Source organism: Lepidochelys kempii, chromosome 2, assembly GCF_965140285.1.
Source record: "Lepidochelys kempii isolate rLepKem1 chromosome 2, rLepKem1.hap1, whole genome shotgun sequence".
Taxonomy (NCBI): domain Eukaryota; kingdom Metazoa; phylum Chordata; order Testudines; family Cheloniidae; genus Lepidochelys; species Lepidochelys kempii.
Window position 1 is genome coordinate 121,731,669 of NC_136381.1, and position 25,345 is coordinate 121,757,013.

Sequence of the window (25,345 nt, forward strand, 5' to 3'; positions counted from 1 at the left end):
TTTGAAGTCAGTGGGGCTCTGCATGTGCACAGAAATCTCTCCAGGCAGAGCTCATTTCATGGGTTGAGGCTGGAAGGTGATATTATCTTCAGAGAGTCCTTGCTTGGAATTCAGTCTAATTGCAAGTAATAGAGGAAACAATTGAGATGTGTTACTTTTCTATTGCCTAGGGCCATCTCTCTCTCTCTTTTTATTTTATTTTATCTTATTTTATTTGAAGATAATACAGAAAGCTAGTTTTAATTTGTATTTAAAGATTTTAATCAAGAAGAGAAAATTGTCTCCTGGAACAAAAAACACAGAAAAACAAAAAATCCAAAGTCAGGACAGCTTTTAAATGTTAGTTACCAGTAAAAATAGATCAGGAATGGCAGCGTGGGTTTGTTTCTAATAGCTGGACATTTTTTCTGAGCTGTAGCTCCCTCTGCAACAAAACCTGATTAAAAACCACCTTCTCCCTGACTCCAGTAGTAACATTATAAAGGGGGGGGGGGGAGAAACCTGATGGGTACCAATGACAACTCCTCTGCATCCTTCTCCCGACTACCATCTTATCTGAACATTGTACAGTCTACCACACAAGAACAGCCAGCTCTGTAGTGGAACATGGCAGGTAATTAGCCAAGACTGACTTTAAGGACATCCAATTTATAAGGTCCCCTCCACTGGTCACGTGGGCCAGCACAGCCCTCTGAGATTCTGGACTAAGAAGTGCAGCTAGTCGCTCCTCAGCAGAGCCACAAACCCACCCTGCAGCTACAGAGGGTTTGAGGGAGCTCACTGAAGAGGCAGTTCAGCTATCAAGCACCCAGCACAGGCAACTGGACTTCCAAGATTTACTGATGTGGGGCCCAACAATGGAGCAACAGGCAACGGCTGGTGGAAGGGCAAACACCCCCTATCTCCTGGCTTTCTAGAAGCCCATCTCTAGAAGGAAACTGCCAGAATTTCAAACCTGAGCAATCACTATCTTTGCTGCTGCTATCGTGTAGGTCTGCAGGCAGGTGAAGGAAGGGAAGGAGTTTGTTGGGAATGTCGTGAGAGGATTGTTTGGGGAGGCCCTGGGAAAATGTGTGTAGACTTTATGGGGAGAGATGGCAGCTGTTGCAGGAAAAGGACAAAGGCTAAAGGATAGCAAGGCTGTATTGCGGGGGAAGAGAAGTTTCAGAGTACAGGATTCAGACAAAACAGGGTTAGAGAATTGGGAGAGCTGAAGGGATGTTTGTAAGAAGCAGTGGATAGATTAATGGACAAAATACGGTTGGTACGAGGGCCAGGGAGGAAATGTGAGCTATGAAGAAAAAGGAAAAGAGATAGGGGAATGTTGGGAATGTAATGAGGAAAGGGGAAAACTGGTGGGGGGGACAATGGGGAAAGGTATAGGAGACTCAATGGCAGAAGGAATTATGTGGAAAGAGTGGGCAGTGAAAGAGGCCCAAAGGAGAAAGAAAGATGCGCGTGGGGTGAGAAAAAGGAAAGAGGAATAGGGAGAGACTCAAGGTAAAATAGTATAAAAGGACAAAATAGAGACATATAGCAAGAAAAAAGAGAATGGCTGTGAAATAAGAAAAAACATTAGGTAAAAGGAGAGAAAGAAGGAACCAAAGAAATGGGGAAGGGAAAAGGAAAAACAAGAACACAAACTCTTCTCTTTTAATTATATTATGCATGTGTTGTGAATCCTTTCTGTTGCTGGGCAGTGGAGAATCAGGAACCCAGATAACCAGAGTATCATGGCCATGGGAGCAGGGGAATAAAAAAGTTTGTGGAATCAATAAGAGAGGAGAGTCTAGTTTTGCATTATTAATTTTGGACTGTTTTTGGATATCCCTTAAACATTGCCCCCTAAAGCCAGCCTTGGGCTTGAGAGAAAGAAGGAAAAGCTGAGTACAAGGAGAGTTGAAAACTTTTCACGATGAGCATAATTGCACATTTCATAAAACATGAAATGAGTTTGGGAACCTATGAGGTATAATTCCTCAAAGCAGGGTGTGCCACACCATTTTTCAGTCATATGCTGCTAATCTTTTTAATAGAAAGAAGAGTTGGATGCAACTCCATACAACATCTTATCCAAATTAATTTGCAGAATTTAGGGAGGCAGCCTGGAACTACCCAGTTTAGAAATTTGGCCTGGGCACAGTGGGTGACATCCTGACCTTACTGAGGTCAGTGTGGGTTTTGCCATTGACTTAATGGGGCCAGGATTTCACCTCGGAGATAAAACTCCAACAGATTGATATTACTGTATCACCAAAAAGACCCGGTCAGAGACCTGTTGTGTTAGGTGCCAAACACACATGGTCCCTGCTCTAAGGCGCTTACAACCTAATTAACAACATCAGGACTTGAGCAAACTTTCTGCCAGAACACAGGCCTTCCTGTCAGATTCTGGTCAGTGAGCAGTAGCTAGTAAAGCTTACAAGAGCGAGTCTAGGCCACTTGGGACTTGATGTAAAGCCTATTCAACAGGAGCCTTTTTCCTGACTTCCAAAGGCTCACTCTGTGGCAGAGCAAATACAATGATGGTGGTGGTTTGTTTATTTGTTTCTCATCTTGTCAGCCCCACATAGTGGCCAGCCAGGTGTGTTCTTCCCATTTTGTTCAGCATCACCAGAAATAAAAACTCTGCAGATCCAGTTCTGCCTTCAATAATGTCTCAGTGCAGCTCCATTGCCATGAATGTCTTTGTTTGCATGAGTGTAGCTGATGGCATCATTCAGCAGAATCTCTATTACTGGGTGTGGTGCACAAGATGAAAAGAACTCAGCACGATTCTTGGATCTTGCAGTGATGAAAACAATAATCTCTTTGCTTGCAAACTGAGAAAATCAGATGTGGTAATCAGTGAGCCATCTGGATACGGAACTGAGAGGTCACTTGAAGTCACTTTTCAGGAGAGAATCAAATTTAAGAGTGGGCTGGAGAGCATAGAACAGGATCCATGAAGCATTTTCCTCTATCATCACAGATTCCCTCCCTCCACCCATTGGGTCTCTAGAGATCCTCAGGAATTGGAGAGTACAGGGGGTAGATGCTGGGGAGAAGCTGGGGGAGAAGAAGGAGGAGCAAAGAAATTCAGAGCAGGGAGACATAAGCTCTTACTTAGTTTGTAAACTCTTTGGGCCCCAGACTGTTTCTGTTCTGTGTTTGTGCACCTAGCACAATGGGGTGCTGGTCCGTGACTAGGGCTCCCATGTGCTATGGTAATACAAATAATAGTATTAGTAATAGCAACCTGTGGGAAGACCCTCAGGGAGAATTTGAGAAGGAAAAAAAAGGAGGGAAAGAGAGAAACAGCAAAAAGATGGAAGGAAAGCAACATGGAGCAGGGAAACAGACACAAACAGAAGAAGCAAAGGAAGGGAGAAGACAATATGATTCCACTGGGTGATCCAGAAAAGTGGAGGTAAATATGAAAGCAGAGGAATGAGAAGAAAGCATAAGATGCTTTTCAAAAGAAGTAGGCTGTAACTTCTTAAAGCCCATAGGAAAAATCGTTGGTTCAAAAATAACACAACTTAAGCAGTAGGATCAGCAGGAACAAAAAAAAAAAAAAAAAAAGCAGGATGGCTGATGTCACTATGGGGCAGAGTTACAATTGACCTTAACTGTGGATTCCATATTTCAAATGTTTGGGTTCTTTTGAGTTTAACCTTCACTCTGAATAATCTAATGGTTGCTTCTTTATTAATGATGAAGGCAATGTTCTGCTAAGCCTCTTCTTACCATTGAACTACCTATATTTACATTGCACTCCAGCCTAGCACACATCTTTGTCTTGGAATACATTCTGTGCTAGTTATCTGACTCCTTGCTTATACAAACTATGTCTAAGCAGGGTCTGAATGAGCTCTCCCCTGACATCTAGTGATGAGCTGGGGAAAAAGACTTTAGGAACCAACCTTGTTTGCATAGACATGCCTATTCTGCCTACATGCTCAGCATCATGGAGCAGATTTGCCCAAATGATCGCTTTTGACTGGTGTTGGATTGCAAGTCATGTTGGTGTTGAGTGCAGGAGTAATGAAAGGTTGTTGTTCTTGGTATGTGAGTTGGGGACAGGAGGCCGAGCTTGGCCTGCCCTGGCTGGAGGGTTCACCCTCAACTGAACTGCAATTGCTAAGCAGGGGGTAGGGAGGCCAGTAAAAGGGAGAGAGGTGTGGGGACAAGTGTTTGTACTTGGTGGTATGGCCTCTGCTGAAATTAGAGAGCTGTGTTAAGTGGTGGGACCTCAAGAACCTCCAAGGTTGTAGTAGGGAGGCTGGTGGCAGCAGAGAAAGTGATGGATCAGCAGCCAACAGCAGTGGAGTGAGCAACAGCACAGTCACAGAGGGAACAACGATGCAGCAGTGAACGGCAGCGTGGAGGTCAGTGACGCAAAGTGAACGACAGCACGGCAGCAGCAGCTGAGGCATTGCTTGATGCCTTTCATCCCCCTCGGGCAGGAGGTGAACTCACATGAACGCACCTCTGAACTCTGGGTCATTGTTGGCCAAGGACCACAACTGTGAGTGGGGTGCGGTGAAGGGAGAGGGGAATGGCTTGGTAAAAGAACGTTACTTTGTCGGACTTTCACACTGGACTGTGAGAAACTGAGGCAAAGGGCACTGCCCAGTGTACTCTGGGGTGGGCGTTTTGCTTATGGTTATATGTCATAATGCTGGGTTCCTTTTCCTTTTTCATTAAAAGTTTTCTTTTCCATACACAGCCTGCTTGCGAGAGGGGAAGTACAGCCTTTTAGAAGCACTCAGGGGTGGTGTGTATTTTTCCACTTTCCCCATCTATAATATGGGGATAATAGCACTTCCCCATCTCACAAGGGTGTTGTGAGCATAAATACTCTAAAGACTGTGAGGTATCAGACACTGTGGTAATGGGGCTACGTGGAGATTGAAGGTGTGTACAATGAAACAATGCTTGGTATCCTATTGGGATCCAGGAAGTGGGCAGGCGAAGCTTGGTATCAGTGGGCAAACCAATCAGTTCCATAGACTTGAAAGTAGATGGGATTCTTCTTCAGCTGCACCCCCTGGCACGCCACTGGGTCTCCAAGGATATCACACCACCTATTGAATCAGCAACAGCACTTTCTGCAATACCTGCCAGAAGTGTTTCTTATGAGATTTCCCGTCAAATACAGTCCAGGCCCAACTCTGATTAGGTGGTGAGATCAGATGAGATAACAGCTCACGGGGGGCTGGCATTAGGTCTGAGAAGCTTTGATTTCTAATTGTGTGTATGAGGGTCTATTTCTAATTCAAACAGCAAGCAACTTGCAGCAAGTGAATATTTAGATATTTAGGCTCCTAACTTCCATTGACATCCATGGAAGTTAGGAACCTCAATCACTTTGTGGAACTGGGCCTTACTCACCAAATAGAATATTTTCATGCTCTGTTCTTCTGAAACTGGCAGGAGGTGTGAAAAAAGGGAATTTGGAAAGTCATAGTTGTAGCCAAAATAATTATTGCTCTGGGTTTCCTGGTCACAAGATCGCTTTACCAAAAGGATTAGCCAGTTAGAGTATGTCTACACTGCAATTAGACACCACCGTTGTCCCGTGCCAGCTCACTTGGGCTCTCGGGCTGCGGGGCTGTTTGATTGCAGTGTAAACGTTCAGGCTTGGGCTGCAGCCCCAGTTCAGGGACCCTCCTTCCTCACAGGATGCTAGAAGTGCAGGTTTTTTATTGCAGTGTAGACATACCCTTAGTTGAGTCTCACTTTATTACACAGTGTTAGCTGATTGTCATTGAGAACATCCATTCAGAAGGAGAGAGATATTTAGATATTTGCAGGCTGCTGGGAAGTGAACTATTTCCCTTTCTGTAGGCCCAGACAAGGATTCTACTAAATGATTGCCCTCCGTCATTTCCCAGCGGTGATGGCTTCGTATTATGGTCACACCTACAAGCCTATATAGATAGTCTCTAGATATGCTAGTGAGGTTGCTAAGTGTTATTGCCACCACTTTAGAAATGCAGAAACTGAAGCACAGGGCTTACGTGGCTTGCCCATGGTTACGCACTGTCTATAGTACAGCTGAGAGTAAAACCCAGAACTCCTGTCTTCAAACCAGCTCTCTAACCACTAGACCCAGGGCTTTCCCCTGTGTTGCAGAAATGTTGTTTCTGGAAGATAGATGCCTATATGTTCTGAGGCTATGGCTACACTAGAGAGCTTACAATGGCACAGCTACACCCAGAGGTGGATTTACAGTGAAACACAGGGTGCCCTGGCACAGAGCCCCCAAGGACAGGGGGCCCCAGGGCTGGGCAGCTGCAGGGACAGAAGCTTGCCGGCTCCTGGGGCTCCTGCTGCAGGCTCCGCACCCATCAACAGCCAAGCTCCCACCTCCTCCCCCAAGCATGCTGCGTTCCTGCCCCTCTCCATCCCTCCCAGCGCTTCCCCCGCCACCAAACAGCTGTTTGCCAGAGCTCAGGTCACTCCGGGAGGGAGGGGGAGGAGCGGGGCTGCAGCACACTCGGGGGAGGAGGCGGGGAAGAGGCAGGTGCAGGGCCTTGGGGAAGGAGGTGGAATCGGGGCAGGGCGGAGCAAAGGTGAGCCCCCCCACACTCTCCCTACACATACCCCCCCCAGCCCCCTGCCCTCCCTGATTCCTGCACCCCCCCACATCCCTCCCCCACCCTGAGCACCAAACGGGAGCTCCTGCACCCCCCCCACATTCCCACCTGCACCCCTCGCACCAAATGGGAACTGCCCCAGGTAAGCACCCCAACCTCCTGCCCCAACCCTGAGACCCCTCCTGCATCCTAACTCCTGGCCAGACCCTGCACCCCAATCCCCAGGCCACTCCTGCACCCTAACTCCCTCCCAGACCCTGCACCCCAAGCCCCATGCCCTCCCTGACTCCTGCACCCCCTCACACATCCCCAGCCACACCCTGAGCCCCCTCCTTCACCCTAGCTCCTGGCCAGACCCCGCACCCCGATGCTTTTTTACATTTTTTTTTTATAAAGTGCTCTTATCCAAAGCACGTTACAATAGTTAGCTAACGGTACAAACAATATTTGGAAAGATTATTAAGTGTTCCGTCGAGACCCTCCGCGATTTTCAAGAGGTCTGTGGAAAAATCAGTTTGACTACAAAAATAATCAAGGTACCTCACTTTATTTTCATTTACTTCCTATTACTTATAGGAGGAGGAGGAAGAAAAAAAGAATGAAAAACGGGGGCGGGGGAGGAGATAAGAGAGAATGTTCTTTTTTTTTGGCTGGGTCCCAAGGAATGGTCCCAAAAATGAAGCTGGGCACAGGGCCCTACTAACTCTAAATCCGCCATTGGCTACACTATGCATCCGCACTGCTGTAAGCGCTGTAGTGGAGCTGCTCTATGCTGGCGGGAAAGATCTCCCGTTACCCACAATGAGCAGCGGTAGCTACATTGGCAGAAGAAGCTCTCCCTCCAACATAGCACTGCCCACGTTAGCACCTAGGTTTGTGTAGCTTAAGTTGCTCGGGGGGGCTCATTCACACCCCTGAGCGGCATAAGTTATACCAACATAAGCAGTAGTGTAGACATAGCCTGAGTCACATGGATTCCCACTGAGAGGGACTTTGCTTTCAGTTCAGAAGTACCAAGAGAAGTCTTTTGTCTGTAACGTTCACATCTGTTTGGACTTACTGCAGATTTTGAACCGTTAGCGTTGTACATTTGACAGTGAAATGCTGATATATTGGTTCCCGTGGTGATCCAGAACGGTTAGGTCTGTTATCTTGGCTCTTAGGCTTCGGTGAATTTTCAGAACCCCACAATCTGCCAGAAGACAAGGACCAATTGCACCATACTGACTTTGGGGGCTTTGCAGGCATTTTGCTGAAAACTCATTCCTAGAAAAACGCAGAACTCCAACTAAAGCTCCAGTTTACATTTGATCTGAACAGCCGGAAGAGATGCGCTATTTAACCAACCATTTTAATTGTGTATCTCTCCCCATCAGTCATCCATTCATTACATAACCTGCTTTAGCGCAATATCTTAAAAAAACTTATTCAGTATTTGGAGATGCAGTAACCACCCTTCTGATCTCCTGTTTTCACCACACAACAATTTTTTTTAACAAAAAAAAATATATCCAAAGTGTGTCTATCTGTCTGCAATATCAATAGTACAGGATTAAAGGGTGGGCATGAATATAACAGAAACCAATTTTTGGCCTTTGAACCACAGGGAGAGTGGTCACTTTGGATGAGCTATTACCAGCAGGAGAGTGAGTTTGTGTGTGTATGGGGGTGGGGGGGTGAGAAAACCTGGATTTGTGCAGGAAATGGCCCACCTTGATTATCATGCACATTATGTAGAGAGTGGTCACTTTGGATGGGCTATTACCAGCAGAAGAGTGAGTTTGTGTGTGGGGGGGTGGAGGGTGACAAAACCTGGATTTGTGCTGGAAATGGCTCTACTTGATCACTTTAGATAAGCTATTACCAGCAGGACAGTGGGGTGGGAGGAGGTATTGTTTTATGATCTCTGTGTGTATATAAAGTCTGCTGCAGTTTCCACGGTATGCATCTGATGAAGTGAGCTGTAGCTCACGAAAGCTCATGCTCAAATAAATTGGTTAGTCTCTAAGGTGCCACAAGTACTCCTTTTCTTTTTAGTTTAAAAGTAGACAACACACACTTCTTTTTATAATGCTTTATTCTGAATGGTATAAGGTAAACTAATACTGAACACATGCAGCAGGAAGACCTTAGCCAAAAATTATACCTACTTACAGTGCTGTTATATTTAGCTTGAAGACCTTGTTCATAAAAAAATATCATTTTTCCATTCTTGCATCAGGAATTAAATATATTAATCTAATCCGTGTTAATGTCTGGATTTCCTTTTTACATATCCCATTAAATGCGGTAGGCTTTAACTACTCCTCTGAAGTCAGAAATGACAGGCAACACAAGCCTGAGACGTGTGGCAGTTATCGCTCCATAGCAAATGTTTGGTGCATTCAGTATTTCCAGTTTTCGTTTTCAGAATATACACAACATAGGCTCTTTATAGCTGGAACTGCCACTGAGCAGTAGTGTAGTCGAGGGTGAACTGAATTTACCTGCTTCTCATTTGGGGAATATGGAGTTCAGTCTAGGTTAATTTACCCACTTTAGGTAAGGTAATATAATTAATTATTTTATTATCTAGCACATTTCTTCCCCTAGATATCGCAGCAGTTTATGACGGTGAATAAGAATTGTTAACTCCCGTATTACCGATGGCAGCCCCAGTCCTCCAATAGACTGTGTAGATACACTGCTCAACCCGAATGGAGTCTCACTGTTCCACTCCAGCACACCAGTGCACAGTCAACCGAAGGATCAGAGCTATAATCCCAAATGTCAAAATACTTATTTATTTACTTTTTTGGAAGTAGGAATACACTTTAAAGGTTTGGGAAGGTTCTGGACACAGCACAAGGTAAATTTATAGAAAACTGAGCCAGCTTTCATTATGAAATTCCAGATCCCTCAGCAATTCCAATTCACCTTCCTCAAGGAAAATGGACTTTGATTTAATTTTCTTTTAGAAAAAGAAATGCATCAGAGAAACATGAATGTTTGTTTGCTGCTGGAGATGGGGTATTTCCACATAAAAGACATGAGATTTCCTGTGTGGTGGTAAATTCCTTATTTTAGGTGAGTGAAACAAAAGGAGTTAAATTGCATCATTTTATATGACTGCTGCATGTGAAAAGTACACAGTGTTGCCTGTTTGATGTATGAACATCTTAGATTACCTTTCAGTAGTGGTACTGAGGGTGCAAAGCTTTACAGAAATAAGAATCGCAACAAATGGATTCTGCTTTTCTCAATATATGCCCTATTTAAGGAGAACAGAATCTGCCAGAAAGAATGATGTTGCGAGTTTTGTTGTGCCTAAACAAGAAGATGAATGGATGGTCAGCTTTAAATTCATCTTTGTGTTGCAGGATCCGATATCCTGGTACGTCTCTCAATTCAGCACCTTCTTCATTTACTTCCAGAGAGACTCTATGGATGATCTGTGACAAAACTACGCCATTAGTCTCAGACATTTCAGAGAAGTCTGCTACATTCTCATTAAAAATATCTGTCATCCCCAAGCTTTCCAGAGCAGGCTTCAGATCGTAATCCCCTTCCATCTTAAATTTGGGAAGAAACACGTTCACTTTGGTATTGGCCATCACGCTGGGATTGGTCCACTGTACTAACGTCTCAGGAGTGAGCAGCTGTTCAAGCTGAAAGAATAAGGCAAGGGAGCATATTAATTGTCAGTTTAAGGGGGAAAAGACCCTCCCCACTGTTCTCCTCCCTTCAAAAACCAAAGATAAGGGACTTAAACTTGCCCTTGATATATAGTAATTATCATGCCTAAGGGTAAATGGTGCTTTCAGTTCCATTGATAGGTTCCATTGGTAGAACTCTGGTTTAACTCACTGGTGTAGGTTTCTATAGTAACTCCATTAAATGAGTATAATCTGGTCCTTAGCACATTACAAGTACTGTGTGAGTAATCATCACAATAGTCCAGTGAGGTAAGTACCTCAGGGAAATTGGGAAGGACAGGTTAAGTGATTTGCCCAAGGCCACATAGAAAGTGAAAAGGCAAAGCTGATACGTGAGCCAAGGCCTCTTGATTCCCAAGCCCGGCAGCAAAGGAATTGCTGCCATTTGAACTAGACAACAGACTCAAGCTTCAAAATTCTGATCTGGATCTAGATCAGCTTTGTCAGTGTTTGTTTCCAGATATTTTATTTGGCCCAACGCCTGAGGGGTGTGCAGAGCAGGCGATTTCATTGGAATCCATGTTGAACTTGCATTAAAGGAAGGCTCATGATCTGAACACAACTTCCATGTATAAATGCTAGTACTCACAGAACTGCACGTGCTTATGCTTGTGCTAACATGGTTAGGGCCAGATTCTGAGATCCTCACTCACAGTGAGTAGCACAGAGGTAAGTGGGGCTCCTTGACCCTTAATGTCTGAGCTGTGAATGGAGGTGAACCACATCAATTTATAACTTTATAATAAAATGGCACTAATCTAGTTCATCTTTAGACTATGCTTTTAAAAATTTCTTCCAGTTTGTGTGCAGTTACAATGAAAAAGCAAATTGTTAGAGATAGTCAGGCACCCTCTGCTCAAAATTAGACATTAAAAGCCTTAATTAAGCGTCTCATCTGTATAATAAATCACTAGTACATACCCATTGTCAAATGAGGGAGACTGAGGCATGAAAAGTGAAGTGACTTGTTTTTTTACTTTGAACAAGTTCAGGTCAGAGCTGATAAGAGAACCCAATAATCATGACTGTAATGCCCAGACCTAGAAAGATAGTTAGGTTCCTAACAACCCTCTATTTCAACAGAGAGACAAGGTGGGTGAGATAGTATCTTTTATTGGTGACAACTTCTGATGGTGAAAGAGACAAACTTTGAGAACGCTGAGTCAATTCTAAAGCTTGTCTCTCTCACCACAGAAGTTGGTCCAATAACAGATATTACCTTGTCTCCCTGTCATCCTGGGTCCAACATGGCTACAAATACACTGCAAATTTTAATTTCAGTGAAAGTTAGAAGCCTAAGTACCTTTGTGGATCTGGGCCTAAGTGCTTTGCTATAATCACCAGGCTACACGTACATTAACATGGAAACTAGATCTCTGGGCCAGATTTTTAAAGGTACTTAGGTGCCTAAAGATGCAGTGACGCACCTAGTGGGCTCTACAAAAGCACTTCGTCCTAGACACAGCACTCCAAGTGATTCATTTCCTTTAGCTGAGGTGGAAATACAATTTCACAAACATGACATCCAGTGCAGAGAAGCAGAAGGAGACGATTAACTCCTAAGGAACCAATATCCTGTTCCCTTCTTAGTAACTTGAGAGTAATACAGAAAATATACCTTAGAAGCAGAATTATTGTAAATGGAATGCTTCCCTTGGAAACAACACTTAAACCTTGTCTATTTCTCTTACCTGTTCCAAGCCAGTGGTATCATCCTCAATCTCTTTTGGTAGCAGAATGAGCATGCTTATGTGCTTGTTGAGGCAAGGGAGCTCAAGGATTGCGATTTTTAATTCCTTTACGTAGCCCAAGCAAAATGTAGCTTCCAGGTTCATCATTTGCACTGGTTTTGTTTCAGTCTGTAAAACATACAGGGAACAACTTGGCAGCCCCTGTCTTTCACAAATGGGATGGAAGGAAGGAAAGCGTGTGTGCTTGGATGAGAGTGGTACCTATGCATCATTTCTTTGGATTGGGGCATTTGTTTGCCTTCATATACAGTGAAACCTGTCTGGCCTCATTCCAGGATGACAAACATGGGTGGAAATGGCCTTCTAATAATGGTGGATCAGGATTCTACTTAATAGACTGGGGAACACTTTGGGGAGGTTTCTGAAGACAGGAGGTTGCCTCAGATGGGTGGCCTCTGGTACCAGTTTCACTGTAAATTACAATGTATAACATCTAAAGGGCATTGCAATATCAGTCACCCTAAAGCACTGAAGATATGCCAATGGCTGAGGCACAACATAATCAGCATGGGGTAGCAAAAAATTAGCAACAACTCTGCTACAAGCGGAAAGCAAAAAGAGTGCCCCTATTTATAAAGAACCTTACAATTTCCATAAACTGTTTTAGTACTAGTCTGGAAGGAACTTTGGGGATCCAACCATACAATACAACCAAATGTTCCCTGTCATTAACATTTTGACTACTGTCAAACAAAACTATTAACTGATCTTGAGCAACTGATCTGGACCAACATATCATTGACCCAGTAAGAAAATAACGGTCCACATTACACAAGCCAAGGACATGCTATTTCACTAGATGACATAGTGAAATATTGTGGCCTGAAATGTTCCTAGTTTGTAGATGACCTTCAGCTAGGTGCTCCAAAGCTCTAACATGAAGATGTAGATAGCTTTGCACCATCTTCTTGCAGAGCCCAGACACTGTTATCTCTGCTTTCCCTTTAGAAAACCAGCTTAGTGTCTCCACTCTGATAAAATGGAAATGTTGCTGATGGGTAGGGGGAAGCATTTGGACTGAGGAATGGGCAGGAACTGTGAGTATGCCTTCTCTGGGAAGTGCAACTAGCCTTCACCAGTGCTGTTAACAGTCTCTGGGTTATGATGGAGTCATTGATGTCTCTGGATCACCAGGAGTTAGTTGTAGTGTGTTGTACTTTTTTCAGTCTCTGTGTGGTCCACAGGCTGTGACCATTCTCTTTGACACAAATCCCACCACAGTGATCTACTGTTCTGTAACTTCTAGACTGGATTTCCGTAATGTGAGCTATTTAAGGTTACTTCAAGAGTATCTGAAGTCTTCAGCTAGTGCAGTGATTTGTCTCAAGCTGGGGACCCATTCTGAGTGTATAACACCAATATTCTGTGCCCTGCACTGGCTACCTCTTTGGTTTAGGGTGCAGTTTCTGGTATTGGTTACAATCTCTGGGGTGCAGTTACCTGTGAGATTGCACTTCTCCCTCGCTCACATAATGGCAGTTAACGGTCACCCTTTCTGTCAATGATACTCTAGTCATAGTGTACTACTGCAGTTCTCAGCCGGGGTCTGGGGCCCCCTGGAGGACTGCAAGCAGGTTTCAGGGGTCCTCCAAGCAGGGCCAGTGTTACATTCACTGAGGCCCTGGGCAGAAAGCCGTGCAGGGCTGAAGCCCAGGGCCCTGAGCCCTGCTACCTGGGGCTGAAGCCAAAGCCTGAGCAACTTAGCTTTGTGGGTCCCCAGGCAATTGCCCTGCTTACTACCCTCTAATGCTGGCCCAGGCTTTTATATGCAGAAAAACAGTTGTCGGGGCTCTGCTGGGCCATGGAGTTTTTATAGGGTGTTGGGGGCTGGAGGGGGGGCCTCAGAAAGAAAAAGAGTGAGAACACATGGTGCAGTAAACTTCACAGCATAGAGAAAAATATATCTGGTAAGTTTTCTTCAGATCATAGAAACTGATGAGGTGGGGTCTTTGAAACTGAGTCTCTGAAAGGTTTATATAAAACCACCAACCCATTAAAACGTTAACTGGTTTAAGGCACCCAGGCCACAAAACAAGTTTCAGTAGAGAGCTCCATGACAGCCTAGTAATACTGAAGATTTCTATTTCAATTCTTCCAAACATTTACTTACTTTGAAACAGGGTTATTTAAATGCCGTTTTTAAACATACCTTGTTGATTTTAAAAGGACATTCTTTGATTTGTGCCTCTGGGAACTTCTTCATCCAGTTTGTTACAAAATAAGCTGTATTAACCAGGAGGATCTTAGTCTGGTCATTTATACTCCCCTCATTCAAAATGTTCTCCATTTTACCTATGCATGTTTTTTAAAAAAGCATGTCATTAATAGAATACAGCCATATTGTTGTTTGAATAGTTGATTACTCTGCCAGATTACAATACTAGGGTTGGCTAGATACTGTACTCACAGATGAGGAAATTTAATTCAAGAGGGAGACATCCTACTTGTTATTTTAGTATTTGTAGCCTAACTCGGAAACTGCACTTCCAAATGATGCAAAATATTTATTTTGTGTTTTATGTGGTGTTGAAATCCAGATGATTTTTCCTATACTGGGTATATTATAATAAATAAATTTCAAAAAGCTATAGAACTTTCATTTTTAGTGAAATAGTTACAGGTGTTTATTTTATTTTTATAGTTGGTTACATTTTTTACAAGGAATATTTTAAGCACTGGAGACCAAATTCATCTTGGGTGTAACTGTCTTGGAAGTACTGGAGGTTAATGAATTTGATCCATTGTGGTCATGGGTAAATAGGAAGTGCTATTATGAGAGAGCAGCAGCCATTCAGACACTAGATACAGAAAGGTAATGGCTAGTGAGCTGCAGCCTTCTATAGCAAGTTTCTTTGAGATACAGTTTGTAATTTTGGGAGCAAAAGGCAAAGTTCAAAGCCAGTTGCTGCTAATTTCAGATTGAGATGGAATCAGACGAATGGAAAAAAGCAAGAAGTGCTGTTTCAGTTATAGTACACTACCGAGTACCGCATGGTATGCTTTAAAGTCATATGCGTGTGGTTTTTGTTTTGTTTTCCAGACACTCTAAAATTTTAGTAATGTCATGAAAGGAACTGGATTGACAGCATTCTAGACTCATAACTTCTCTTTATGCACAGTTTTAGGCACAAAATAGGCAGTACAAGCTACCTGCACAATCCCATCTGTGCCAGTTCTGGAAGAATGAAAACTTGAATCATGTACATCTAATTTCATAGTCCTACCACTGGGGTTACTAGTGACCAAGAAATCCCATGAGTGCTCAGTAAATACACAGTGCTATCAAGCTCTGTGCTACCAAACTCAGCAGTAGGCTGGCAAGAGCTGGAAATGCAACCCCCCTAAGGAATTCTGCACGCTCTGTCCTGGGACCATTAGTCTCCTGGTCACTGATTCAAATCTGGTATCCATTGGTGGTGTCCAAAATATCATTAACTTCTGACAGCTGTTTGGTGGCCTATTTGATATGAGTAAGTGATTTCAGTCCAATTCTTACATAAAGACATATCCAGATAAGGAAACATCACCACCTTTTGGCACCTTTATGTCAGCGAACAGGCCAAGGAATGAATGGCCTATATGAAATTAATTGAAACCCCCTCCCCCCCCTCCAAAATCTGGAATCTGGGGAACATTTGCCATTAGCATATAACTTTAAAGCAGGTCATATATTGAAATAAAATTATTAATACGATCCTTTGAATGTTTGTTTAGGCCAGAATGTGAACCCCTTACGTCAAAGAGCAATTACTCTCAAATTGACCCGTTGAATTCTCACCAGGATAAGGAAGGCTTTCACAATCTAGTCCTTAGTTCAGTTTCACAACTGCATCTTTTTTTGGTCAGAATATATTTAACATCTTTATCTTAAGGATCACACTAAAAAAGCACGTTCCTGTTTCTTTCTTTTCTTTCACTATATATTTATGTCTGAAAATGTTAACAAAAAATGTCACAAGGGAACAGAATTCCCATTTCTCGTCAGAGACGTTAAGTAGGGTCTCCTGGATTTAACTATACTTGCCATCGGTTAGCTCCGAAACAGATTTGTTGATCTGCTGCCTGGTTTCCTCAGTTTTTTCCTTGAAGTCTACTAGTTCCAGTTCAGATGGAAAGGGTCTCTTGGTGGCATTGATAAACTCCTGAAAGATACACAGAGCCAAATACATCCCTGGTGCAATTCTACCACATGGGTTCATTTGACACAGAGAGATCCTGTGAATGTCATCAACTCAGAGGTTCAACAGGAGTCAAGATTCAATTGTATTACATGAGGGAATAAATTGACCTATGGCCCTTAAAAAGTGCCCATTTTACCACAATTTGAGAAGATACAATGACACCACATCCATGGTCTTCCTATTGCAAATGATTGGTAAAAACAGACTATTCACACAATCTACATCCTCAACATCCTGACAATATATTTGAAGAGTTTAATGGATGCTATTAGGTCTCCACTAAAATAAGGCTGAAAAACAGTTTACATGATTATAGCTTTGTTTTCACTGGATTTTAGTTTTCTGAAAAAAAGCTTTTGGGCTGAAATTTTTCATGCTTGTGCTCTGTCCAAAGGAGGTTTGTTTGTTTGTTTGTTTGTTTTAAATTTTGAATGAAATCTCTTCAGCCATTTTTGAGTTTTGCGAGTTGAAAAAACAAAAAATCACTTTCTTTTTCTTTTTCTCACACTTGTTTTTTCCCACACAAGTTAAAAAAACAGCTGAGCTTCAAAACCTGATATACGTAATCATAATGTGTGTGTGTGTGTGTAAATTAGGGGCACACTTACACACCCTCTTTTTTTGAACCTTTGGGGTCACGAATTTAAGATCTGAAGAACTTAAGGTTACATAAATCCTTAAACCCAGCATAAATGCCTATTGTGACTTAAAGCCTTTTTACTGTAAAGATTTCAGGTAGTTTAAATATTTATGCAGCTGTAAGGAAGCCGACATTCTTATCCTGATGTAAATGTTTAAGTTAGCGGAAAAGGTTCTTAACCATCTTAATTATGAGATTATTCTAAGAGTTGATGCTGCCATAATGATTTTCCTTTGTAAAAAAATCTGGCACATTAAATGCAAATAAACCCTGTTAATGCAAAGTTAATTGCACAGTGGAAGTCTCCAAAAATCAGGAAATGCCTAAGTTAAGGTTCCCGATGTAATGTTGATGTACCAGTATTGCATGTAGTAATTCAGCTCCTGTTTGTCTGGATAAACGTGTTAATATATATATAAATATATAGCCGTTCATCATAAAAGACTTAGCATAAAACCACACAGGATGTGCAATGCAGAAGTGTTAACGTTGCTACTAGAAACTTCATTTTTTCATTTTCTTTTTTTGTTTTTTAACTTTTTTTAAAGATAAAATTACAATAAAGCTTTAACATTCTACCTTGTACATTACTTAATTGATGGTGTTTCTTATTTGACACAATGTTTCCATCTAATAACAAATATTACTACTAAACAAATAGGGAGCAGATACAATAATACTTATATAGCACGCAGCTTATAGGCAATTTTATTTATTTTTTTACAATACTGTAATTCTATAATGTATGCCTATTTAATATCATAACACTATAGCTCTTCCTGGTGACCCTAAAAATTTAATGGTCCTCCGTGTGGTGACCCTTAATAGGAGTCAACAGGTGATACAGATCTAACAAAGTCTAATATACCCTCTAAAGAGTATATCACAAGAGATTTTTAGTTAGCTTCCACTAACCACTCAATACTTTAAAATAAAATGTAAGCATGTCTTGTACTTGAAAACTTCAAGCCTGATATTAGGGAAAATAAATTGTAATTGGTGGAAGCTATAGAGTAATTGTTTGGTCTTCTTTTTCATAATTTAAAGTGACACTCACTTGATATCAAGTCAGTTTCCAGATGTGAGTAAAAAATAGTTTCAGGTAACAGACTGCCCCTGGCTCCCCATTCTAATTATTGTGGTTTTACAATCACAAGGAAAATGACCCAAAAGGAAAACGTGAAACTGATTCTTTAGGGGAAACAGTGAAATTGACACTACACAGAATCCTGTTAAATGTTCAGCCTGGAAAAACAGAGAAATAGATTTTTAACTATCTTTAGGTGATTACAGTCTCCAAGGTCAGTGGTTCTCAAGCAGGGGTCTGAGGCCCCCTGCGGGGCCGCAAGCAGGTTTCTGGGGGTCCTCTAAGCAGGACTAGCATTAGATTCACTGGGCGCCAAGGCAGAAAGCCAAAGCCCCACCACATGGGGCTGAAGCCCAGGGCCCTGAGACCTGCCACCCGGGGCTGAAGCTGAAGCCTGAGCAATGTAGTTTCACTGGGGCTCCTGTGCTGTGGTCAGAAAACCATTTGTTGTGGCACAGGTGGGCTGTGGAGTTTTTATAGCATGTTGGGGGGGAGTCAGAAAGAAAAAGGTTGAGAACCCATGTCCTAGGTAAAACAATTTCAGACAGTAACATTTTAAAGCTGATTAATAGTGTTGCTATGTTGTGCAGGGTCTTCAAAACACAGAAAAGTCATTTATGTTTGATTGGAAAGGGAGACCCAGGGGAAGGGGAAATTTTTGATGTAATCATATATTTAAAGACTATCATAATGATTGTGCACAACGAAGCAGAGTTAAGGCAGCATGGGCAACTTTAATTCTGGCATTTTGTCATTTCTGAGTGCTTGACTTTGTAACTTTATTTTTTATTTCAACAGTCCATGCTAATGTATAGCTAGACAGAAATTAGTAAACTACCATTATATCAATTTTAAGTAAGGGGGCTTGCTTTCTAAAGTTACTACAATAGCATGGATAGGGAGAGATTTTTGATTATTAATAACTTGTTTAGTGTCAACAGTAGGCTAGGCATTTTGATACGTTGGCTTGATTAAAATTTTTTTTAGAAAGAAATACAGTTTAAGGGATAAAGACATTTTAATTCTGAGGCCAATACAGTAACATCCAAACAGAGACAGTCTATTATGTTAAAATAACCATAAGGTCTGTATGGCCAGTCAATACGCTGGCCAAGCAGCCTATCAAATGTATTCCTTAACTACTTACCGTGGTAGGGTTAAGAGACTTTTCTACATAGAGCCGTTTGACCATTTTCAGTGAATAGAAAGAGCTGAGTTTGGAAACATCAGACGTTACTGTTTGGAACCCAAACAAAACATCTTTGACATCTTCTAAATGGAGTGCCTGTTAATGAACATGTTAAGATATTATGCGTCTTTCTTGCCTTAAAACTTCTAGCTGTTCAGTAATAAACAGTACTAGTATGTGGCCACTGTCATTGCTCCTTATATTTACAATGGTAACAAAGCTTCTTTCTCCCTTTATAAGCCCTGTCTGCAAATCTCACATAAAGCTAAAGTCCTGATCCTGCAACGTTATTTGTGGAAGTAGTCCCACTGAAATCAATATGACTAGTCATGCAAGTGATGCTAATCACATTTGTTTTTTCAGCATTGGGCTGTCACTGTGTCCACAAATGCCAGTCTCTCCAAAAAAACTTTCAGTAACCTCTTGTAGCTTGAGAAAACATCATTCTTAGGATCAGGACAGATGAAACTTTTTAAACATTTGAAGCAAATTACAGAAGCTTTATTGAATTATAACTTTAAGGTAAGGAAATATCAGTAGTTCAAACTTCTTATGCATTTACACCTCCCAAAGAATTAGTGAACAGGAAAGAGCAGTTTTTATACAACACAATGGTATATAAACTATTTGGGGGTGGAAGGGGAGCAGAAGCAGAATTGCTTAAAGAGTAATCAGATGCCAGCAGCTACAGTGACATGAAAAATACAGCTGACAATTGGGTATCTAACTAAGAACTGCAAAGCCCAAGCATTCAAAAATCATGAGTCAGGTTCCAAAGGGTCATGAGATTTTAAAAAAAGAAAAACAAAGAAGTGGATTCTTTTTGTCTTCTGGTTTCTAAGCCTTTCAGGTACACTCCGGTCACGTTTTTATGCTTTTCTCAGCAACTATGGGGGCTAGAAACTTTCTTTTTAATTAAGCAGTGGGTTTCTTTACTAATCGCCTTTCTCTAAGAGCCAGGGCTTTAAGAAAATCATCAAATATTACAAAAGTCACAATGAAATCCTGAGAATTGACGATCCTGCTACCCCTTTAAATGTAAGTGCTGATTTTGCTTTTGGACAGCGGGAGGAGAATTTCTAGCAGTTTCAATTTGAAGATCGCCTTCTAAATGTAAACTAATCAATAGCATTAAGTTTGTCACACTGCTTTAAATAAAAAGCCCCGCCCAGCTCTCATCGACTCCCCACTGTCATTACAGTGTCTATTTCAAGTTCCTGAAATGACGGACAGGGAATAGTAGAGTATAATTGTCCTTTCCCCACATCATTCCTTCCCCAGTAGATGTAATCCGTTCACTGCCAGTGTGCATACACTATGTCCCCCACCACCTTATTTATTCCCCTGCAAGTGTAACCCTTTAAGTGCCCCACCTCAGCAGGTATAAAAGAGCACACAAAATGACTGATGAAATGTTCAAGTATGATTCCAGAAATTTGACTCACTAATATATAGGGCATTATCTCTATAGAGATGTTGTGTAAATACCAATGAGGTGCATATCTCCTACAGAAAAAAGAAAAGCTCCAAGCCTATGTCATCTTCTTTCCAGTTTGTCTTTGTAACCATAGAAAAATTGTCTTGGCCAAGCCTTACCCATTATCTCCTCATGAAAAGCCCCATACCTTGATTGCTATTGTTTAAGCATGGGAAATATATCTGTATGGCAATTACAGCATACATGAAGCTTATGCTCTAATAAATTGGTTAGTCTCTAAGGTGCCACAAGTACTCCTTTTCTTTATACATGAAGCAGTTAGTAAAGCTGCAACCCTGTAAGTTATCCAGCAGGGGGAGACTCTTCAGCAGTTTGCACATCAGCAATACTTCCAGAGGTATATCAGGGCTTATCTTAGGGGACACTGGCACCTGGAAAGGAAGGGTCTACGGCACACTAGTTTGCCATGTAGTAGCACCCAGGGTGGACATTGCTACAGGACACTACCAGTACATCAAAGCACACTGCTACGGTGCACAACGGCAGTATATCGAAGTACACTACATACCTTTCAGTGCACTGTAGCTGTGTCCACATGGGCCATCACTGCTTGTTCTACTGCATTAAACCTCTCTTGACTACTTTCAGGGGAAAGGGTGAATCTTATTGCCAATGGAATTAAGTACTTTTACAGTAGAACCTCAGAGTTATGAACACCAGAGTACGAACTGACCAGTCAACCACACACTTCATTTGGAACCAGAAGTATGCAATCAAAGCAAAGCAGCAGGGACAAAAAAAAGCAAATAATGTACAGTCCCGTGTTAAATGTAAACTACTAAAACAATAAAGAGAAAGTTTAAAAAAAAAGATTTAACAAGGCAAGAAAACTGTTTCTGTGCTTGTTTCCTTTATAGTAAGACAGTTAAAAGCTGTCTGTCTGCAGTTTTCTTCTGCATAGTAAAGTTTCAAAGCTGAATTAATTAAGCTGTATTAAGCTGTATTAAGTCCATGTTCAGTTGTAAACTTTTGAAAGAACCACCATAATGTTTTGTTCAGAGTTACGAACATTTCAGAGTGATGAACAACCTCCGTTCCCAAGGTGTTCGTAACGCTGAGATTCTACTGTACTACTGATGGATTTTGGCAAAAATTGTTTTATGCATGTTTCCCTAGACATCCCTGCAACACACACTGCTATTAAAACACCAGGCCTAGCCTGAGTAGGCATTGCCAATCATGCTGAATTGTGCTGTAAGGAAAAGCCATTCTCCAGAAAGTTTGGTGGTCTCAGTTGTGTAGTAAACCACACCTGGTACTCCTGGGGGAATTCTGCACCACTGCACATGCACAGAATTCATGTGCTGTGCAGAATTTTTTTTCAACAGAAAATATATTCTGTTGAAAAGGTGATGCAGTTACTCCTTTTGCCCACCAGGGGCTGCCAGAATACATCAGCTGCTCCCAGGTGCAAGCAGCCCCAGCTGTGGATAGAAAAGAGAAAGAGGTTGCTCACAGCATCCTGTCCACGGGGCCAGGTCAGGAGGCACAGTGTATGCGGGAACAGACAGCATGGAGCTTCTGTGGGGGTCACAGAATGAGGTTCAGAAGGGCTAGTGGAGAGGACAGACTGGGGCAAGGGCTGAATAGGGGGGTGCAGGGACACATGGGGACAGGGGGAGGGGATGCAGGAATTCATGGGGATAGTGGATGGCTGAGTGGGGGTTTCAGACCACATAGGGATGGAGGGAGGGGGTGACTGAGTGGAGACAAAGGGACAAATGGTGATCGAGGAGAGAGTCAAGGGACACCTGGGGACAGAGGAGGGGGCTGGCTGACCGAAGTACTGGACCACATTGGGGGAGGAGATGGGGAGGGGAGGGGGGAGGGAATGCAGGGCCACAGCGGGAGGGGGTGGCTGAGTGGGGGTTTGGGGACACATGGGTACAGAGGAGAGGGGGACAAAGGGATACATGGGGATGGGGGGAGGAGGAGTGGCTGAGTGAGGATGCAAGGACGTATGGCGATGGATCAGGGATCGGCATCCTTTGGCACGTGGCCCATCAGGGAAATCTGCTGGCAGGCCAGGACGGTTTGTTTACAACCCTCCAAGTTCGTACCCAGGCTCCTTCCCAGCAATTATTTTCCTCTCCCTAAGCTCCTCCATTAACTCTGATTCCCCCAAGCCTTTGCACTGCTTCTGAGGGGTGGGGGAAAATATGGTTTTGTATTTTAGTTTTAATGAATTATTACTCAGAGTTCTGTATTACTATGTCTAGTAAGGAATCTATTTGTCAAAAAACATTTCCTGAATCTTTTTTTGTTGTCTGTATTGTTATAGACATACTTGTTGAGAGGTATTTTTAAATAAATTACCAACTGAAACTGGCATGATTATTGTGTTATCTTGACAAATAAAATATGCAGAATTTTGCAGAATTTTAAAATATTGTGGACAGAATTTTTATATTTTTGGTGCAAAATTTTCAATTTGGGGCACAAAATTCCCCCAGGAGTAAACCCTGGTCTGAAAGAGATGCAAGCCTTGGTGCAATAGACCATGATATCACTTAAACCATGCGCTTTCCCCCACATACACATGTTGGAAGAGCTTTTACTGTATACTATTACCTAGCAGGGGAGTTCAACTTTAAAAAGAATAAGTAAATACATAGTCTATAATGGCCAGTTGCATAATTTTATACCTAAAAATGAAACTAGAGGCTCACCTTTATCATTTGGGTTGCGGTGTCACCTTTGGTAGCTTTATACGCCAGAGCAAGAGAAGTTGAAGTACACAGTGGAGCAAAAACAACATTGGCTGTTTTGTCCTTCTCACACAATTTTTTGAACATATCAACTGCAAAGGCAGTGTTTGCTAGACGCAGAGCATCGATAGCCATTTTCCTGAAACAGAAAAAAGGAAAAAAAAGACCAAGGTAACTAAAAAATCTACCACTTGCTCATGCTGTAAAGAATTCTGGGGTGCAACACTGATTTGTTCATCATAACAGCAGCGGGAAGCGGGGGAAGTTTGGTCAGATCAAGATAAAACAGTGCATGTTGAGGCACAAAGGGCCAAATCTGTATTTAATCTATTTTTGATGTCTACCATTAAACTACATAGATTTAAAAGGTACCTCTCCTGTGCTCTAGGTACCCCTGACCTGAAACACCCCTTTATTTGTTTCATTGACCTTCGTGTCTCTTGGTTCACAATGAACTGTTCCATCAAAGCCTACGATGAATTTTTGTGCATGTCCATCTTCTAGAGCAGAAGTTCCCATTCCCAGATTGTGACTGGTGGTCCTCACACTAGTGCTCAGCAAAGAGCAGGCTAGTCCTGTAGGCTGGGAGTTTCAAAGAAGGCTAAATGAGTTAAGTGCATTTTGTATCTTTTTGAGACTAAATCCCACTGAAATTCAATGGGAGTCGAGTACCAAACTCCCTTAGGTTCCTATGGAAATCCCAGCTGGGGTGCTGACTTATCATTTCCAACTGTTTACATTGCAATTGCTTTCCTAAGATTTTTATATGTAAGCAATTACTGTCATTGCCACAGGGATGTTTAGGTGATCTGTGAAATCAGGAAGGGATTGTCCATGAGACAATCTTTGTATTAAAATGTGGTCCTTGCTATGAAGATGTTTGGGAACATTTTGATCTTGTAGACTGTCAAGTTATTGGGAACAGATTTCGGCCAAATTCAGCCCTTGTGTAAGAAGGTGTACCTCAGGTATACTGTAGTCAATGAGCCAAATTTGATTAGTAGGATTTAAGCGTTCCTCTGGATTTACAGAAGAATATGGCCCATTGGTTTAGTTAATTTGGGCTAGTTCTGTCCCCAGTACTATGATGTCTAGAAGATGGATCTTAGCTGTGAGAGTGCTGTTACCAGAAAAGAGAGCAAAATTATAACAAAAATTTGTCAAGTAGGGCTGTTAAAAACATAAGTGAATCCAGACAATCTCATATTTTTTTATATTTTCCTCCAAGTTAAATTCTAGGTTCAGATCCTGAAGATCCACATCCAGAATTTTTCCCCCTTAACATGAAAGGGAGAAAGCTCCTTTGTAAGAACCTTTAGGTTTTCTCTAAGTTTCAGTGAACCTTTCACAGTCTATTTACTTCCATTTGAAATGGGCTTTTTACTTGACTAGCTACTTAATCTTCTGCTGCATTCTCAAACATTTACTAAGCTATTTTACATCTCTGTCATCATAACCAGAAAAGATCCCATTAGGGTTGCCAACTTTCTAATCGCACAAAACCGAACACCCCTGCCCTGCCCTTCTCTGAGGCTCCACCCCCACATTCACTCCATTCCCCCCTCCTTCCATCGCTTGCTCTCCTCCATCCTCACTCACTTTCACCAGGTTGGGAAAAAGGGGTTGGTGTGCAGGAGGTTGTGAGGGCTCCGGCTAGGGGTACAGGCTCTGGGGTGGGGCTGGGGATGCAGGAAGTGTCTCCGGGCTGGGGCTGAGGGGATCAGAGTGTGGGAGGGGGCTCAGAGCTGGGGCAGGGGGTTGGGGTGCGGGAGGACCTGTGGGCTCCAGCTGGAGGTGTGGGCTCTGGGGTGGGGCTGGGGATGAAGGGTTTGGGGTACAGGAGAGAACTCAGGGCTGGGGCGGGGGTTGAGGTACAGGAGGGGTTGCAGGGTCTGAGTGGGAGTTTGGGTGCAGGAAGGGGTTCTGACCTGGGGCAGGAGGTTGGGGTGTGGGCTCTGGCCGGGAGGCGCTTACCTCAGGAGTCTCCCAGTCAGCGGCTCAGTGGGGCTGAG

At 42.5% G+C, this 25,345-nt stretch overlaps 1 protein-coding gene across 1 annotated transcript; it reads right to left on the minus strand.

Annotated features, from left to right (window-relative positions):
* Positions 1–9,580: 9,580 nt before the first annotated feature.
* SERPINB5 (serpin family B member 5) lies at positions 9,581–23,468 on the minus strand. Its single transcript, XM_073329459.2, has 6 exons — positions 23,295–23,468; positions 19,086–19,223; positions 16,055–16,172; positions 14,180–14,322; positions 11,971–12,138; positions 9,581–10,231 (listed from the first exon to the last, which is right to left on the minus strand). Exons 1-6 carry the CDS (start codon positions 23,466–23,468, stop codon positions 9,839–9,841), a joined length of 1,134 nt encoding a protein of 377 aa, XP_073185560.1. The 3' UTR covers positions 9,581–9,838.
* Between the last annotated feature and the right edge of the window lie 1,877 nt (positions 23,469–25,345).

Excerpts from the sequence above, each read along its gene's own strand:
- SERPINB5 (XM_073329459.2), bottom strand. The coding sequence starts at position 23,468 with ATGGCTATCGATGCTCTGCGTCTAGCAAACACTGCCTTTGCAGTTGAT. Across the intron at positions 16,173-19,085 it reads AGTCTCTTAACCCTACCACG|GAGTTTATCAATGCCACCAA; the intron begins GTAAGTAGTTAA and ends TGTATCTTTCAG. Across the intron at positions 14,323-16,054 it reads TGTTTCGGAGCTAACCGATG|GTAAAATGGAGAACATTTTG; the intron begins GCAAGTATAGTT and ends AAACATGCATAG.